The 17208-nt window shown below is 39.2% G+C and overlaps 1 protein-coding gene and 2 long non-coding RNA genes across 8 annotated transcripts in view; 1 reads left to right on the plus strand and 2 right to left on the minus strand.

The window, feature by feature from the left end:
• Nucleotides 1-4: 4 nt before the first annotated feature.
• LOC144215176 (uncharacterized) lies at nucleotides 5-5630 on the plus strand. Of its 3 annotated transcripts, none has more exons than XR_013330359.1 (6): nucleotides 5-238; nucleotides 939-1014; nucleotides 3150-3234; nucleotides 3328-3421; nucleotides 3659-4336; nucleotides 5512-5630. It is a non-coding gene; the product is annotated as an uncharacterized LOC144215176 (long non-coding RNA). The 3 variants fall into 3 exon arrangements; XR_013330361.1 differs by having other exon boundaries at nucleotides 4252-4336; XR_013330360.1 differs by lacking the exon at nucleotides 3659-4336.
• Nucleotides 3263-7210, minus strand: LOC144215175 (uncharacterized). 2 transcript variants are annotated; one of them, XR_013330358.1, is made up of 6 exons: nucleotides 5928-7210; nucleotides 5759-5822; nucleotides 5500-5598; nucleotides 3987-4334; nucleotides 3644-3856; nucleotides 3263-3413 (listed from the first exon to the last, which is right to left on the minus strand). It is a non-coding gene; the product is annotated as an uncharacterized LOC144215175 (long non-coding RNA). The 2 variants fall into 2 exon arrangements; XR_013330357.1 differs by having other exon boundaries at nucleotides 3644-4334; nucleotides 5928-7209.
• A 2851-nt stretch (nucleotides 7211-10061) lies between these two features.
• Nucleotides 10062-17208, minus strand: part of LOC144214656 (growth factor receptor-bound protein 10-like) — a 32696-nt gene continuing 25549 nt past the window's right edge. For all 3 annotated transcript variants that reach the window (XM_077743220.1, XM_077743221.1, XM_077743222.1), the window contains 8 exons: nucleotides 16585-16695; nucleotides 15258-15356; nucleotides 15096-15173; nucleotides 13899-14015; nucleotides 13753-13819; nucleotides 13580-13667; nucleotides 12976-13069; nucleotides 10062-11880 (listed from right to left, as the gene is read on the minus strand). In XM_077743220.1, coding sequence (XP_077599346.1) covers nucleotides 11734-11880; nucleotides 12976-13069; nucleotides 13580-13667; nucleotides 13753-13819; nucleotides 13899-14015; nucleotides 15096-15173; nucleotides 15258-15356; nucleotides 16585-16695 — 801 coding nt within the window. In that variant the 3' untranslated portion in view covers nucleotides 10062-11733. The remainder of the gene's footprint in view (nucleotides 11881-12975; nucleotides 13070-13579; nucleotides 13668-13752; nucleotides 13820-13898; nucleotides 14016-15095; nucleotides 15174-15257; nucleotides 15357-16584; nucleotides 16696-17208) is intronic.

Here is a 17208-nt window from a genome sequence, read left to right on the forward strand (position 1 = left end):
ACAGTGAACAGGAAGTGACCTGTCCGGAACGAGAAATGGAACAACTTTTCGTTAGCGCGCGTGCTTCGTTTTGTTTGTAAATGTCTTTTTAGGGTTTTATTCGCTTTATCTAAGATATTTAAATTGGGTCAGCAGCCAAACAAGACACATTTCTAGGCTTAGATGGATAGAAGTTCCCCAAGAAGTTTATGATCTTGACGTCGGCTGCTTTTTTCGTACTAGACGCATAACCGAAAAGGTAAGAAATGCTCCCGTTTCCTATACTGCAAACGGATATAAATGTATAGTTCCGATTGAAAAACTTGCATTGGTAACATTTACAATTACAAACGAGATTGCTGTCTTTATTCGTTTCAAAGATCGCACAATGACGGAAAAGACCATTTAATGATTACGGGTTAAAGGGCTTGCGGGGTGGTCAGATGGGCGTGTCCTGCACAGACTCCGCCCACTGACCTCAGCGCTGAAGTTGCGTTTCCAAAATTTAAAACTATGTCGCCTATGTTAACTATAGTCATTCTCTTCAAAGTTTTATCAGCAGGACTCACATAGACCTCCAAAATCAAAATTTTCACACTGTCCAAATGTCACCAAAAAGTGAAAATAAGTAATGTAATGTTCTGTATTGCTTAATTTTGACTTTTCCTCCAAATATTTCAATCTAATAGTAGTATTACTCCAAAGAATGTGCTCACACAGAATTCACGTCTGCAAAAGTTGATGCCCTAAAAATCAAACAACTTTCGCTTCATGTTAGAGAAAAAGAAGCAATAATATAACTGTTTCCCAATTTGAATCTTGTAATAGTATAATCTATAATTTAATGTTCATCAGATTTTGGATTTAACCTTGTAATAGTTCAATTTTAATGTCGTTATATACATATTATTTTTCTCTGTAAATATTACATTGTATGTCTTGTTTTTTTACATGATCAGGGTAATACAAGATGAGTTGCTGCCACCAAGTACATGAGTCGTCGAAGTACATCCAAAGATAAGGAATGTTCTACTGGTAATATTTCACACACAAAAACACAATAGAAAAACCTGTCTATGGAAAAAAAAAACGACATAGGTACCTATGTCGTTTTTCTTGGCAAAAACGACATAGGTACCTATGTCTCTTTTTCCCAAAAAACGACATAGGTACCTATGTCGTTTTTGCCAAGAAAAACGACATAGGTACCTATGTCGTTTTTGCCAAGAAAACGACATAGGTACCTATGTCTCTTTTTCCAAAAATACGACATGGGTATCTATGTCATTTATTCCCAAAAAATGACATAGGTACCTATGTCGTTTTTGCCAAGAAAACGACATGGGTACCTATGTCATTTTTTGGGAATAAATGACATAGGTACCTATGTCGTCTTTCTTGGCAAAAACGACATAGGTACCTATGTCATTTTTTGGGAATAAATGACATAGCTACCCATGTCGTATTTTTGGAAAAAGAGACATAGGTACCTATGTCGTTTTCTTGGCAAAAACGACATAGGTACCTATGTCGTTTTTCTTGGCAAAAACGACATAGGTACCTATGTCGTTTATTCCCAAAAAATGACATAGGTACCTATGTCGTTTTTGCCAAGAAAACGACATGGGTACCTATGTCATTTTTTGGGAATAAATGACATAGGTACCTATGTCGTCTTTCTTGGCAAAAACGACATAGGTACCTATGTCATTTTTTGGGAATAAATGACATAGATACCCATGTCGTATTTTTGGAAAAAGAGACATAGGTACCTATGTCGTTTTTCTTGGCAAAAACGACATAGGTACCTATGTCGTTTTTCTTGGCAAAAACGACATAGGTACCTATGTCTCTTTTTGGAAAAAGAGACATAGGTACCTATGTCGTTTTTGCCGAGAAAAACGACATAGGTACCTATGTCATTTATTCCCAAAAAATGACATAGGTACCTATGTCATTTTTTGGGAATAAATGACATAGGTACCTATGTCGTTTTTGCCAAGAAAAACGACATAGGTACCTATGTCGTTTTCTTGGCAAAAACGACATAGGTACCTATGTCGTTTTTCTTGGCAAAAACGACATAGGTACCTATGTCATTTATTCCCAAAAAATGACATAGGTACCTATGTCATTTTTTGGGAATAAATGACATAGGTACCTATGTCGTTTTTGCCAAGAAAAACGACATAGGTACCTATGTCGTTTATTCCCAAAAAATGACATAGGTACCTATGTCGTTTTTGCCAAGAAAACGACATAGGTACCTATGTCATTTTTTTGGGAATAAATGACATAGGTACCTATGTCGTCTTTCTTGGCAAAAACGACATAGGTACCTATGTCATTTTTTGGGAATAAATGACATAGATACCCATGTCGTATTTTTGGAAAAAGAGACATAGGTACCTATGTCGTTTTTCTTGGCAAAAACGACATAGGTACCTATGTCGTTTTTGCCAAGAAAAACGACATAGGTACCTATGTCATTTATTCCCAAAAAATGACATAAGTACCTATGTCGTTTTCTTGGCAAAAACGACATAGGTACCTATGTCATTTTTTGGGAATAAATGACATAGGTACCTATGTCGTTTTTCTTGGCAAAAACGACATAGGTACCTATGTCATTTATTCCCAAAAAATGACATAGGTACCTATGTCGTTTTTGCCAAGAAAAACGACATAGGTACCTATGTCGTTTTTGCCAAGAAAACGACATAGGTACCTATGTCATTTTTTGGGAATAAATGACATAGGTACCTATGTCGTTTTTCTTGGCAAAAACGACATAGGTACCTATGTCATTTATTCCCAAAAAATGACATAGGTACCTATGTCGTTTTTGCCAAGAAAAACGACATAGGTACCTATGTCATTTTTTTTTAGGTACCTATGTCGTTTTTCTTGGCAAAAACGACATAGGTACCTATGTCATTTTTTGGGAATAAATGACATAGGTACCTATGTCGTTTTTGCCAAGAAAAACGACATAGGTACCTATGTCATTTATTCCCAAAAAATGACATAGGTACCTATGTCGTTTTTCTTGGCAAAAACGACATAGTTACCTATGTCGTTTTTCTTGGAAAAAATGACATAGGTCACTATGTCGTTTTTTCTATTTAAAAAGACTTATGTTCCTATGTCTTTTTTTTCTATTTATAAAGACTTGGCATCGAGATGCAGCTCTCCCTGCGTGCCCAAAACGTTACACGCTTGAGGTTACAAGAGTAGGGAAAGTGCCGGGTCAAGGTAAAACTACAAAAAAAATACACCCAAGTTTATTTATTTAATCTCCAGTCTTTATTGATGCTAACATTTGCTTTTTTTGTATGTGTCCAACAGGAGGACCAGGTAATCTTCCTCGTAGGTGGCCAACTTGAAGATGAGACCTCTCTTGCATCATGTGGTGGCGTCTTTGAACTCTGCACCTTGAAATGTAATGTATTTGTTTATTGTAGAATATACAAGTATTAAATAAAAGAGTAAAACATTATTATAACTTTGCGTAACTGATGTAATGATTCAATGTAAAATTAAATTTTTTAAGTTTTTTTGTTAAAGGTAATTTCTCTTTAAAAAACCGACATAGTATAGTAAGGCTATTTTGCTATAAAAAGACATAGTATTGCATGTCACTGTGGCGCAGAGGTTAACTCACCCGTCTCTCGTCCAGGTGGCGTGGGTTCGAATCTCGGCCGAGACACTTTTTCACTTAGTTGTTTCTGTGGACTTCTTGTCAAGACACTGAAATGATTACAGAGAAAAGTGTAGTCACTTGGTTGGCGCAGAGGTTAGATCACAAGACTCCCGCCTGGGAGACCTGGGTTCGATTCCCGTGGCCGTCGTTTGGCTGATCACTACACCATGTGGCCTGGAAAATGGAACAAGAAGGAAAAAAAAAAAAAAAAACTTTTTAATTTATATAAAACACTTAGTCATACTTTTCAGCAAAAGGTTATATTCCGAACTGCCTTCGGCAGTTCGGAAGACACTTGATGGACCTGTATGTGCGAAAGGCGTTCTCGGGTCGGCCTTCGGCCGACCCTCGACCGCTTGCTTGGTCAGTGAACCGCCGACACCGGGAAGCGAACTCACGTTCTCTCCGTGCAAAGGCGAGTGTGCAACCCACTACACCAACTCGTGCCCCACTTATACATGGGTGTTGAAACGTTTTATCCAAGGAAATGGGGTGAAACACTTAGTTATTTTTTCAACAAAATGTTTCATCCACCATTGAAAACTTAATTCTTTTACCTGATGACTTAGTGTGAAAATCTTTGCTGGCACTGGGAATTGAACCGGGGACCAAAGATTTGGCAGACTGATGACTTAACCACTGGGCCACCAACCTGTAAGAGAAAGCAGTAGTACTTGTTGTTTTGTCTCTTTTCACTCCCAGATCATACTTAGTACTTTATACTTTAAACTTATTTTCAAATGGGAAATGGGTGAAACACTTAGTCATTTTTTAATGCCAAAATAGTTCATCCACTGATGACTTTTACTTGAATGATAATAGGTTTAAAAAACACATAGTATAGTTAGGCTTAAAAATTACATAGTATAGTTAGAATTAAAAACGACATAGTATAGTTAGGCTTAAAAATTACATAGTATAGTTAGAATTAAAAACGACATAGTATAGTTAGGCTTAAAAATTACATAGTATAGTTAGAATTAAAAACGACATAGTATAGTAAGGCTAAAAAAAACGACATATTATAGTTAGAATTAAAACTGACAGTATAGCTAGAATTTAAAAACTACAAAATATAGTTAGAATTAAAAACCACATAGTATAGTTAGGTTTAAAAACAACATAGTATAGTCAGGCTAAAAAACGACATAGTATAGTTAGGCTTAAAAATTACATAGTATAGTAAGAATTAAAAACGACATAGTATAGTAAGGCTAAAAAAACGACATATTATAGTTAGGCCTAAAAATTACATAGTATAGTTAGAATTAAAAACGACATAGTATAGTAAGGCTAAAAAAAACGACATATTATAGTTAGAATTAAAACTGACATAGTATAGTTAGAATTAAAAACTACATAATATAGTTAGAATTAAAAACCACATAGTATAGTTAGGTTTAAAAACCACATAGTATAGTTAGGTTTAAAAACAACATAGTATAGTTAGGCTAAAAAACGACATAGTATAGTTAGGCTTAAAAATTACATAGTATAGTTAGAATTAAAAACGACATAGTATAGTAAGGCTAAAAAAAAACCGACATATTACAGTTAGGCTTAAAAATTACATAGTATAGTTAGAATTAAAAACGACATAGTATAGTAAGGCTAAAAAAACGACATATTATAGTTAGAATTAAAACTGACATAGTATAGTTATAATTAAAAACTACATAATATAGTTAGAATTAAAAACCACATAGTATAGTTAGGTTTAAAAACAACATAGTATAGTAAGGCTTAAAAAACGACATAGTATAGTTTATTTTGTAATATTTTCTGCACAGCAACATAAATGTGTCTTTTAAACTGACCTTTGTCTTCAGGTGTCCTCGCTCTCCACGGTTTGGGAAACCTTTTTGTCGGAGGACTGTCCATCCCACAAGTCATCCATTTTTGCCTTTGTCATTAATCTGAACAAATAAAAATAAACGTTGACAGCAGAGTTTCTCTTGTTCTATTATGTGACCTTGACTTTTATATATGAAAAATATTTGTTTAAATTCTAAAACATTTTTTGTAAGGGGTTATGAACACACTATGATTTCTGCAATAAGGAGAGACATCACATACCAATACAAAGGCGACCGGTCTGGGCGGCGCTTCATCCACAAGCTGGTCCCAAACCTACTCCATTCTGTCAGAAAAAAAAACAAGAAAAAAAGCCTTATTATACATGGTCATTTTTTAAAAGAAAATTCAAAAACATCATAGCAGTCCGGATGGATCTGCCCTCACTCACCATGTTATCGTCCATTTCTTTGGAGGTCTTTGTTCGTATTAAAGAGGTCCTGCAAATTATGCAAAGTAAGGCCACCTTCGCCACCCTCGTCGGCGGCGGCAGCAGGCTCCTCTTACTCCTCACTCGCCGACTTAGTCATCTTCTGTAGGGTTAGGGTCTGTGGCCACTATATCCTCCAGCTGGAGATGAGTGTCTGTTCTTTCATGCCCTTTAGGGCATTCTGAATGTTGGTTAGACACGTGGCTATGTAGTAGTAATTCCAGTAGAACTTCATGCTGAAGGTCTGGTCGGGCTCTTCAATGGAGGAGATGAGACCCTCCATTGTCGCCTTGGTGTAGAGAGAGGGCTTTGAAGGCCCTGATAAACCCCTGATCCATGGGCTGGATGAGGGAAGTGGTGTTAGGGGGGAAGGAACTCCACCTGCATCCCCCTCATGGTGCAAATTAGCTGCTTGTCCTCCTGCACAGTCCATGAGTAGAACCACTTTGAAGGGCAATCCCTTTTTGGCCAGGTAAAGTTTTACCTGCGGAACGAAGGAGTTGAAGAAGCAGTCATGTGTGAGGGCCTTGGTGATCCATGCTTTTTTTGTTGGACATCCAATAGACTGGCCCTGTTCTTGTTCTTCAACGCGCGAGGATTCAGTGACCTGGAGATCAGGCCGGGCGGGCATCAGCATAAATCCTGCTGCATTGCCACACAAGAATAGAGTCACTCGATCCTTGTGGGCTTTGAAACATGTCTTCTGGAGTTCATCCTTGAAGAGAAAGGTTCAGGACGGCATCCTCTTCCAGTAGAGTCCAGTTTCATCCATGTTGAAGACTTGCTCCGGGACATATCCATTTTCTTCTATCAATCCCGGAAAATCAAGCTTGCTTGCAAAGCGCCATGATGTGAAATAAGACGCATCGAATGCACAAGTTGCGTCTCATCATAACTATTTGTCTCTTTTGCCTAATTTTAATGAGAAATATCGATCACTGTTGCCAAACAAACAAAAGAAAGTACGCCAAAACAACGTGCTTTTCACTTCCGTTTCCGGTCAGTGCAACACTCTGGAAATGTCCGTCTAGAAATGCTTGGTTCGGATGGAAGGGATGATGTACATAAAGTTGAAAAAGTTGTAAATAATCACAAGCAAAACCAAACAAAACATTGCAGCTATTAACTATGAATTTGTCATAATAAAAGTAGAGTGTCAAAAGCAATCGTAAAGAAACGTACGCTCTATTTTTATTTAATCAGAAACCCTTAATAAAGTAATAGAAAAACTGATGTTGACCTTTGTCCGAATATTTACCTAAATGTACCGCTAGACGGCAGTCGTGGTTGCACTTATGTGGTGATAATACATTAAAAATCTAAATTGTGATGATAATTTAATTTTCTATGACCTGTCATCCACTTATATTATTTTTCTCAGAAGCTACATCATGTAAAAATTTTCTTTTTAAAATTTACACTTAATTGGGCCCCAATTAGCCTAAATATCAAAGAGAAAATAAAAATGCATGTTTTGCATGAGTCTAGGTTTTAGGAGATTAAAGTAATAGTAAATTAAAAGTGGGTTATTTCTATCTTGATGCAATTAGAAGAAATTGGCAAGCCATTTGGTATAGCAACGTTGTATTTTATTCTAATTTCCAATAAACAGAGAGTATATCAGTCCCTTATTTGTACAAAAAAATACCTGAATAGGATACAATGTTGATCCAGGAGCTTGTATTGATGCTTGCAGAATATGAAGCAAAAAGCACACAAAAAAAACAAGAATCCAACACAATTCACGCGTGGATTTTTTGTCCTCTTCCCATTTCCTTTCCCTGACACGTTTTTTTTTTATTTGAATCGAGCTTATGACGACTGACTTTATAAACATATTTTTTGACAGGAGGGTTTGTTTGGTTTGAAGACGAGTGGAAAAACAATTTAAAAAAAAACACTGAATTGTCTGTTAGGTGTCATTGAGATATAAGAACCCCCCCCCCCCCTCGTGCAAACCTGGAGGAGAAAAGAAATACATATTATCATTCTTAATATCATAAGATCATCCTTATTAAAGTTTTTTGTTCTCTAATAGGAATAAATACACTTTTTTTTGTTCGATTGGCTTGACCTCTTTTTTGGGGGGGAAATGACAAAATTTGATTGAGGATAATTAGTTTTATTCTCCAATATCTTTTCAACTTGATTTTTTTTTGACATTTTAAGGTTTTTTTGTTGAAATCTGCACCACAACATTTAAGGACTTTTGCATAGTTCTGCTTTTTCTTTTAAATTTCAGCGCTTTTCCCCTTCATTGTGATGCTATTTTTACTACGACTACTTTTCAGTACACCAATTACAAACATTTTTGCACAAAAAAAGAAAAAAAGGTGACTTTTTCTGCCAAACATTTGCAATTGACCCCCTTATTCCACCTGCTTTTTCCTCCCTAAAACATAACATTTTCATATTCATCACTTTTTACTCAAATGTAAACTTTTTTTAAACGATAAACATTGCAAAGTTTCTTAAAAAAATCTTAAATTGGCCTTTTTCCTTTTCAGCGTAGCTCCAATAAAATTGGACACGTGGCCCTCCCCAAAAAATCCAGTTTGTCTTTAAAATAAAATTTTAAAGTTTAATTTAATACTGTATATAGTGTGGTGTATTCTTTGATATATATTTATAAGGTCATTTTGTGACAAAAAAAACTGATAAGAAAATACACAAAAATGTCAACAATGTACACATCATCAACAAAAAAAAGGAATTGGGGACAAAATAGCATTCTTCATTTTTACACAGCGTTATGGGCAAAGCATAACGGCCGTACATAGTGATCTGTGACCTAAGGTACAGTGTTCGATCTCCGCCGTCGTTTTCACATATTCATTCATTCGCAAAAAACCAAGGATGCGCGCAGCAAAAACAACAAAAAAAACAACTAAAAATAAAAAAAACTGAAGTTGAACCGCCCAAAAAAATAATTTTGCTAAAAAAAATGTGCAAAATATATTTTTGGGCAAAAACTTTTTGCCCAAAAACTAATTTTGCAAAAAAAAAAAACAACCTAAAACAATCATCACCTGCCAAATTAAAAAAAAAATTGTGATAGTCACTAAAGACATATCCAAACAAAGGCCTTGACCAAATGGAACGGGGGGGATTGATTGCTTCTCCCTGTCCACCTAAATGACCTGAAATTCTTTTCGCTACACAATTTACCAGAATATTTTGTCTGCATAAAACATCCATGTGACATTTTCCTCACTATAGATTTACTTCTGGTGGCACAAAGTGATTTCCAATTGGAAAAAACATGCCTACTGATTTGTAGTGGAGTGGCAGGGTTTCCCCTGTCTCCAAAAGGGAAAAAAAGCAAACAAAAAACAACAAAAATCCCCAAAAAAGCACGTGAATCTAAGGCATCGCTTGACTTTCTTGGCCTTTCTTTCCTTTCCTTTCTTTTTCTTTCCTTTCCATCTGTACAAGGCAAGTCGGACGACCAGCAGTTTACAATAACAGTCGAGCCGGTTCATACAAACACACACACACACACACACTCTCCCACACACATACATAAACACACACACTTATTCACCACAGGCTCGTAGCTTACATGCTGGACACGGGTGAGGGGGAGGGGGCGCTCAAAGGGGGGAATGAGGGGGGGCTTCAAGCATTTTCCACTCCGGGCTGGTCACATGAGAGGCTGGGGGGGGGGCAAAGTGACACGGCGCCGTGCCTTGTGCTAAATTCTGGGCATGGAGGGGGCGGGACGTGAGAACTGAACGGATGAAACTGCAAAAAATTGGATAAAAAAGACAGAAGCAAAACCAAATGACCTCATTTTGGCTTCCATTTGTTCCAAAAGACTAAGGATGGATTTTTGGGGGCGTGTCTCAGCATCCCAAACGTCTCAATGAAATGTGTAAGGTTGATTATTTTTTACCTTAAGGCAAGTGAAGTTCATTTGATTGTGTCTTTAGTTTTCTTTTTGTTTGCATTTCCATACTTTTAACAGAAAATAAAGACATATGGGAGTGCTTCTCTTTGATTTGTTTCTTCAGTGGGGGAGGGTGGGGGGCCTATGAACTCTCTGACAGATATCAAATACACTTCCAGGCATGGGGGGGGGGGGGGGGGGGGGGCTTGTTTTGCTGTCATCCACGGCGATAGACGTCCCATCCATTTTCACTGGGAGGGCCGGGTAGGATTTTCTATGGCCGTCAATGGCGGTTTAGTAAGTTCACAGACATTCACAAAAAGAGCGAAAACAGACGTTTTCTGGCATGGGATGATTTTGGACGTTCTTCCTCTCTAGCGCCCCCCCACACCCCCAAATACAGCAGTGTGGCCGTGGCCAAAAACCTTTCGGGGAAAGGCACTGGATCATTTGTTTTAAAAGGAAAGACAACAACTTTATAACGCCAAACTTTCCCAGTCAAAAAAGATTGGACGATGAAGCACAGTCAACGGCAGTGAAAAGGTCAGCAATCACAGCCATTTGTCCCAATTTAAATGAATTGGATTTTTTAAAATAATTCTTTAAAGTTTAATTTAGGGCGTCAAAGCCTCTGTTCATTTAATTCTATTCATTTTGGTGTATTAATGTGAGACACTTGTATAGCAAATATTAATATTGTAGTAGATGCCATGTCTTAACTCATCAAATCTATTGACAATCGTTTTTGTATTAATGTGAATGCCAGTTTTTTTAAAGATTAAAAACAGTCAATTGCGTTATAAATGGTTAATAAATTGAGGGGGAGATTAGGGGTAAAAGCCAGCATTTCCAAAAAAGTGTCCACTTAAAATAGACATTTAACAAAGCCAATCAAATTCCTCACCCATCCGTGAGTGGGCGTAAGTGATGCCCCAAAATGGCCGCGGTTGTCGGCAGTGTCATTTTTTTGCCATTTAAACGCAAATTCCGTGCTTTGCGTGAGAGTCGGTCGGCTACACCAAGTGTTGTCTTTCCCTTTAAATCCCATCGTGGTTTGCTAGCTGGAGATTGTAATGCACGTTTCTCCAGGAGGAAGAGGAGGAGGATGATGATGATGATGATGGTGGTGGTGGTGATGGTGATGATGATTGACGGGTGCTGCCACCCCCTCCCCCCGCGCACAAGTGCAAACTAGTTCTGCATTGAATCAACAGTAATAAAACAGCATCAAAAATGACATCAAGTAATCAAGTCTAAAAGAGGCTCGTCACGGCCATCCTGATAAACATTCCTTTGTCCTTCCTTTTCCTTTTTCCCAGAAATCTCCGGTCGCTCGTGCTAGATCTTTGCTCCTCTTGATCCTTGACACAGCAGTAGGGTTAGGGGGGGTTGGTTTTTGGGGATAGGGGTCTGGGGATTTGGGTTTTTTGGGGGCGCTCTCGCTTTTTGGCGGCGTCAGCTTATCCAGACTGGACTGCACAGGTTGAGAAAACCTCCCGGGGACCCGGAGACGTTTCCGGATCCGGATCCAAGGGGGGGAGGGGGGGATTCCCCTCCATCCCTGATGATGATCGATGATGAAGATGTGTGGTGGCGCTTCCCGCGCCACAGCTTATCAGGCCTGGGGTCGACGAGGGGCGGCTTTACGGACAAGTAGAGCGGTCGCCCGCCGACATTTCGCGCCAATCCGGCAGGACAAAGTAAAATAAAAAAAAGGAAAGAAAAGCCGCGAGGCGGAGAGAAGCTGGGCTGGCTGGCTTCCTCGCCATGGGGGGCGGGGCCCAACGTGGCGCTCTGGGAATGAGGGAGGTGTGCAAAGACGAAAAGTTGAAAAGGGGTGCGGCGGGCCATCGCAGAGAAAGGGGCTTGGGAAGAATGTCACAAGGCCACGGCGGTGCAAGGGTGCTTGAGCTTGCAGGGCAGCACTCCTCGGTTCAGCTGGTAGAATTCCACCAGGTGGATTAGGTCGGTGAACTTGGTGGCGCCGTCGTCCAGGCTGAAGAAAACTTGCCCATCTTCTTCGCACTTGACATGCGGGAGAAGTACGGTTAGACTTAGAATTTTAGTCAAGAGCATTTCACCTTAAGTCACGAGTGTCCAAGTGGTGGCCCGGGGGCCATATCTGGCCCACCGCATCATTTTTTGTGGCCCGGGAAAGTAAATTATGAGTGCTGACTTTCTGTTTTAGGATCAAATTCAAATCAAGAGTATATATGTATATTACATTTCCTGATTTTCACCCTTTTAAATCAATAATTGTCATTTTTTAATCAATTTTTTCCTTTTTTAGTTCAAAAATCATTTTGTAAAATCTACAAATATATTTTAAAAAAGCTAAAATAAATATTGTTTTAGATCAATAAAAAAACTGAATATTCAAGGCTTTTAATCCAGTTCTTTTCATCCATTTACAAAAAAAACATTTTTTTGTCCAATCAGAACTGGAATAGCTTTTTATGTTATGCCTTGTAGCCTATAGTTCCAGTTTCTAAAAAAAAAAATGCCTGTGTCGATTGACATTTGGATGAATCATTACATCCCTTTTAATCAAGGACAAAAAAGACTGGCGCAAAATCCAGCTTCAATTTGTTAGGCAGCTCTGGACTGAGAGGAAAAAAAAAGATAATGTGATCTAATGAGTCCAGATGGAGCATGTTCCAGAATCATCTACAGACTAGAACAAGTATGTCCAGTCCAAACTTTAATCCCATAAGAATCTTTAGGATATATCAGAGAAGGTTTGTTGTCCCTCGGCCCTCCAACATTCTTATCTTTCATCAAAAAAAAAATGTAAAAAAAAAAATGAACGAACGAGACTCTGGTTGGAAAGCAACATTGCGGCGTTGCATAAGATTAGCCAGATGATGCCAAAAAGGAAATGCTTGCTGTAATCAAAGCTAAAGGCGGACTGTTGGCTGGCTTTTTGGACAACTCCAGCTTTTTCCACATTACGCAACGCCGCTATGTCCATTTAGGAGCATTTACAAAAAAAAAAATGAGCAGCTTGCCAATGCAAACACTAATTACCTTTTCTTTTACTGACGACCAGCCGCTTGGCTTTCGAATGGGCTAAAAGCAGCGTTCCGAAATGTGTGCAATCGACGACTGAAATTGACTGACCGGTAGTATTTGGAAGTGCTTGATCTTCTGGTGGTGGCACAAGGTGAGCACAAAGGCCTTAGGGTTACTCTGACTGTCCCGTAACAGGAATAACCTGAAAAAGAAAGAGAGAAAGTTAAAATGACAAGTACAAAAAAGAATTCCAATACGTCAACAAAGGCTGGCTCTAGAGGTGACTGTGTAATTCCCTTCAAAAAAAAATACTAGCTAACATAAGTGAACTCCCATCTCTGAACCTCATCTGGAACAAAATTGCCATCACAACGCTGTCTAAAAGTGTGCTCCATGTGTGTGTAGATTAGATTAGAACTTCATTTCAGACGGACAAGACACAGAAGACATTATAGATCTAGATAAAAAGAGTGGAGCAAAAATGGAAACTACCCCTCGGCTATAATCTTACATATTTACATTTATATGTTCATTAACATGAATGTGGTGAAGGAATATCAACTGATTATCGATAAATGTATTGGTAAGGGAGATAAGTCGCATTGAAGATACCAATAACCTTTTTTATCCCCCCCAGAGGAGATAAACACAACTAAAAATAAACATTTGGGAATACCAGAGGGACAATGTTGCCAAGGAAACGCAATCTCACCCGTCTACTTGGCCTTGTTGTATGATCATTTTATGGGCTTCTTCTCTCATGATGCGCCCGTGAAACCAAACTTGCGTCCTGTGGATGACTGCAAAACAAAACAAGTACACATTGGAGTGAAACAAATCTATAAAAGTGACCTTTTTTTGTGTATTGTGGCATGTATTTTTTACCTGTGCTGAGAGAAGATGGGTGCAAGGGCGACGGACTGCCCAGGACATTCATACGCTGACTCCGTTTCTAAACCAAATGACGAGATCGTCAGTTTCCCGGTGTCTGATAAAACAAACCAACGGGGGGTGGGGGGTCTTTCTTCTACCCTCCAAGTCTGTCCCTCCTCCAGGGCGGCGCTCTGTGCTTCCACGGGGTTGTCGATGACGCGTCCGGTCCGTCCCGAGAAGTCCATGGCCACCAGGGAGTTTTCTGATACGCTCCGCTGTTAGGCGACGAGAAGGCCATGGAGTTGTGGTTGGTGGAATAAGACGGAAGGTGGGGGGTTGGAATAGAACAGAGGTCAGAGGTCGAACAAGCCAGACGCACTCATTGGGGCATGACAAATTCTGTCTGCACAGAGTCCAAATCACACACGCGTCCCCTTTGGCTTAATGCCTTTTGCGATGGGAATTATTTTAATCAAGCACAATTAAGGATGCTTTTAATTTGAAAATACAAACTTCCTGACATTAAGGAGAAAAAAAAAGGTTTGGCTTTAAACTATTAAGGAAAAAAAATCAATTTTATCTCATTCAAGGTTGTGACATGTCAGAAAATATCATCCTATTTTCCCTTTAAAAAAGCTTTAGGGGGTAATAATGACGTTCTAAATTCTTTTCGAGCTCATTCGTGAACAGTAAATCTTCACAAGTGGTTCACCATTTGGCAAGCGACTGCCACACTCGTCAGTTCAATTTCTCACCTTGCCAACGTACGATGAGCTTTGAATAATATATAAAGGCGACCAATGCTATATAGTGCATGATCCGTTATTCATCGGGGTCCTTGTTTAACCACCAAGCTTCTTCTCTAGTGAAAATGGAAATGGGGCCTGTCGCTAAGCATCAATGTTCCCTCTAATTTTTCATTGGTCTGGGCAGAAAGACAACCTCCCTGAGCGCACTGAGTACCATCATCATTGCTCGCTATGGGTAAACCAGTATTACACCTGCCATAAGCAGGTGCATGTCAATGTTCCCTTCTAATTTTTCATGTAAAACATGCTGTAAAACACAAAAAACATAAGAGTGGACTGAGCTACTGCTACTAGCTGTCGCGTAAACGGCACCATCATGGAGAAAAGGGTAAAAAAAAAAGTTTGGATTTTATTTACTGCGTGCCATATGATTGCTGCTGCGCAGAGAAGACGAGAGTAGTGCGCAATTGCACAATAGCCGGACAATTGCGTATTTTCCTTGAAATGTGAAGGGCGGACTTAGTAAAAAAGCCTTGCGAATTGACTTGATCTTATGTCAACTAATCTTAGTGTACTAGTAGAAGGTAGGAGTTATTCAACACTTACCACAGGCGTGGAGAAATGCGGGAGAGTCGTCTTCCTCTGTTGTGGGACGCTGTAGCTTTTATACAGGACAAGGCCATACTGTAATGTCAAGAGGGGAAGTAGGTGATGAATGAAGGGAAAAAAATATGGCAAGACTTTAGTGCAATTTTTGGAAAAACTCACCTTAAAAAGTCTGAAGGCAGTCATCCAACATGTCCTGCTCTGCTCATCTTCAGCACACAACAATTTCAGTTCCTTACAGTCCCCTCTTGCTTTACTGGGCTGTAAATATAAAGTAAGCAAAAAGTTTGACTTTAACACCCACATGGTGCTTACGGATTAATTGTGAGATTAACATTTGTGTGTTATTTGCTCAAAAAAGTGCTGATGGGGGAAAAATGCTTGAATTTTAGGTCTTTTTTTTTTTTGCATAGCGCGGCTAACCCTGTTGGGGAAAAAAATATCGGGAAAAAGGCAGACTGAAAATGTATAAATAACTAACTATGTGAAATCATTGCAGTCCTTTAGCCAGTGTCATTCTTGACCGCGGAGTCAGAGGTGGGATTCGAACCACTGACCGCTAACTTGAATCAGCGCCACCACATACACATAAAACTTTAAAAATACATCAACTAAAAACCATATACACGCACACGTCGACGTACATTTGCACGCTAAAGCAAGTGGAATAAAAAGTAGTTCTTTTTCCAAACTCCAAAAACATGCATTTTCTTTTTTTTTAAATGCCTCCACTCTAAATTTGGTCCAAGCATCTGCGGTTGTACTTAAATCATCATAAAAAAGACATTTGACAAAGCTTGGCATTCTTCCTCGCCGAGTTACAATAAAAAATAAAATCTGCAAACTTTCCCAAAAGAACTAAAGAAGATTTGATTCCACCCTCCTACATTTATCATAAGTGCACAATGCACCACTCATTGGACCTGCCAGGCCCTGGCCATGAATTAATTCACGTCTCCATGGCGACGATACAGCCACCACCCGTCAAGTAAAATCCCTAACCCAATTCTGCACTGTCACCCCTGCTGACAGAATCTGACGTGACAGTCGCCTAGCATGATCGTGTGTGTGTATGTGTAAGTGTGTGTGCGTGTATATATGTGTGTGTGTGTGTGTGTGTGTGTGTGTGTGTGTGTATATGTGTGTGTGTAAGTGAGCCGAGGGGCTGGGAGGGCAGATTCCATCTAGCATCCCGGCTTATCCCACTGGGCTTATCCCAGATCAGCAGGTGACCCACCACAGATAACTCCCAGAGTGGGGGGACACAGTGTGTTCAAACCCCTGCTGTGTGGGTTTAACCCCCGTGTCCTTTGACCCGCACGCAGCAACACACAATACGGGCAAAAAACGACACAGGTGCATCTGTTACAAAGGCGGTTTGAAACCGTTTCGCCGTTGTCACTTTAAGAGCTCAATTGACGGCTGGGCCTTGGGAGAATTAGTAAGCATTAGTTGGGGACCAATAGAAAAAAAGGCAGAGTGCTGTTACCTTGATGGAGAACTGGTAGTCTGTGGGAGCGTTGTGGAGTTTTCTGCCGGCGATGATGGTGAAGACGTTGCTGTCTTCCAGATCGGACAATAGTTGAAGGTGTCGAGGCTCCTGTTAAAACAAGGGCAAATCATGCATGTTATACTTGGTCATTTCTTTTAATTCTCCTTTTGTGTCATTGCGTTGGGTGCGTGACCGGACGTTTGGTCGCCGGTCTTTTGGTTACAGAGAGTTTACTGTTGAAACCAGCTCTCAAAATTATATTCATGAGAGAGAGTTTAGTATCCAAGTACTGTTGGATATCTAAGGACTGTTTAATATCTAAGTACTGTTTAATATCTAAGTACTGTTTAATATCTAAGTACTATTTAATATCTAAGTACTGTTTAATATCTATAAATTACTGTTGAAACCAGCTCTCAAAATTATATTCATGAGTTTAATATCTAAATATCGATTGTTTTCAATAGTACTTAGATATTAAACAGTACTTAAATATGAAACTCACTCTTAGATATTAAAATCTCTCTCATGAATATAATTTTGAGAGCTGGTTTCAACGATAAACTCTATCACCAAAAGACCGGCGACCAAACGTCCGAGCACCCATTGGGTGTCATTGTA

This window comes from Stigmatopora nigra, chromosome 21 (genome assembly GCF_051989575.1).
Source record: "Stigmatopora nigra isolate UIUO_SnigA chromosome 21, RoL_Snig_1.1, whole genome shotgun sequence".
NCBI classification, from domain to species: Eukaryota; Metazoa; Chordata; class Actinopteri; order Syngnathiformes; family Syngnathidae; genus Stigmatopora; species Stigmatopora nigra.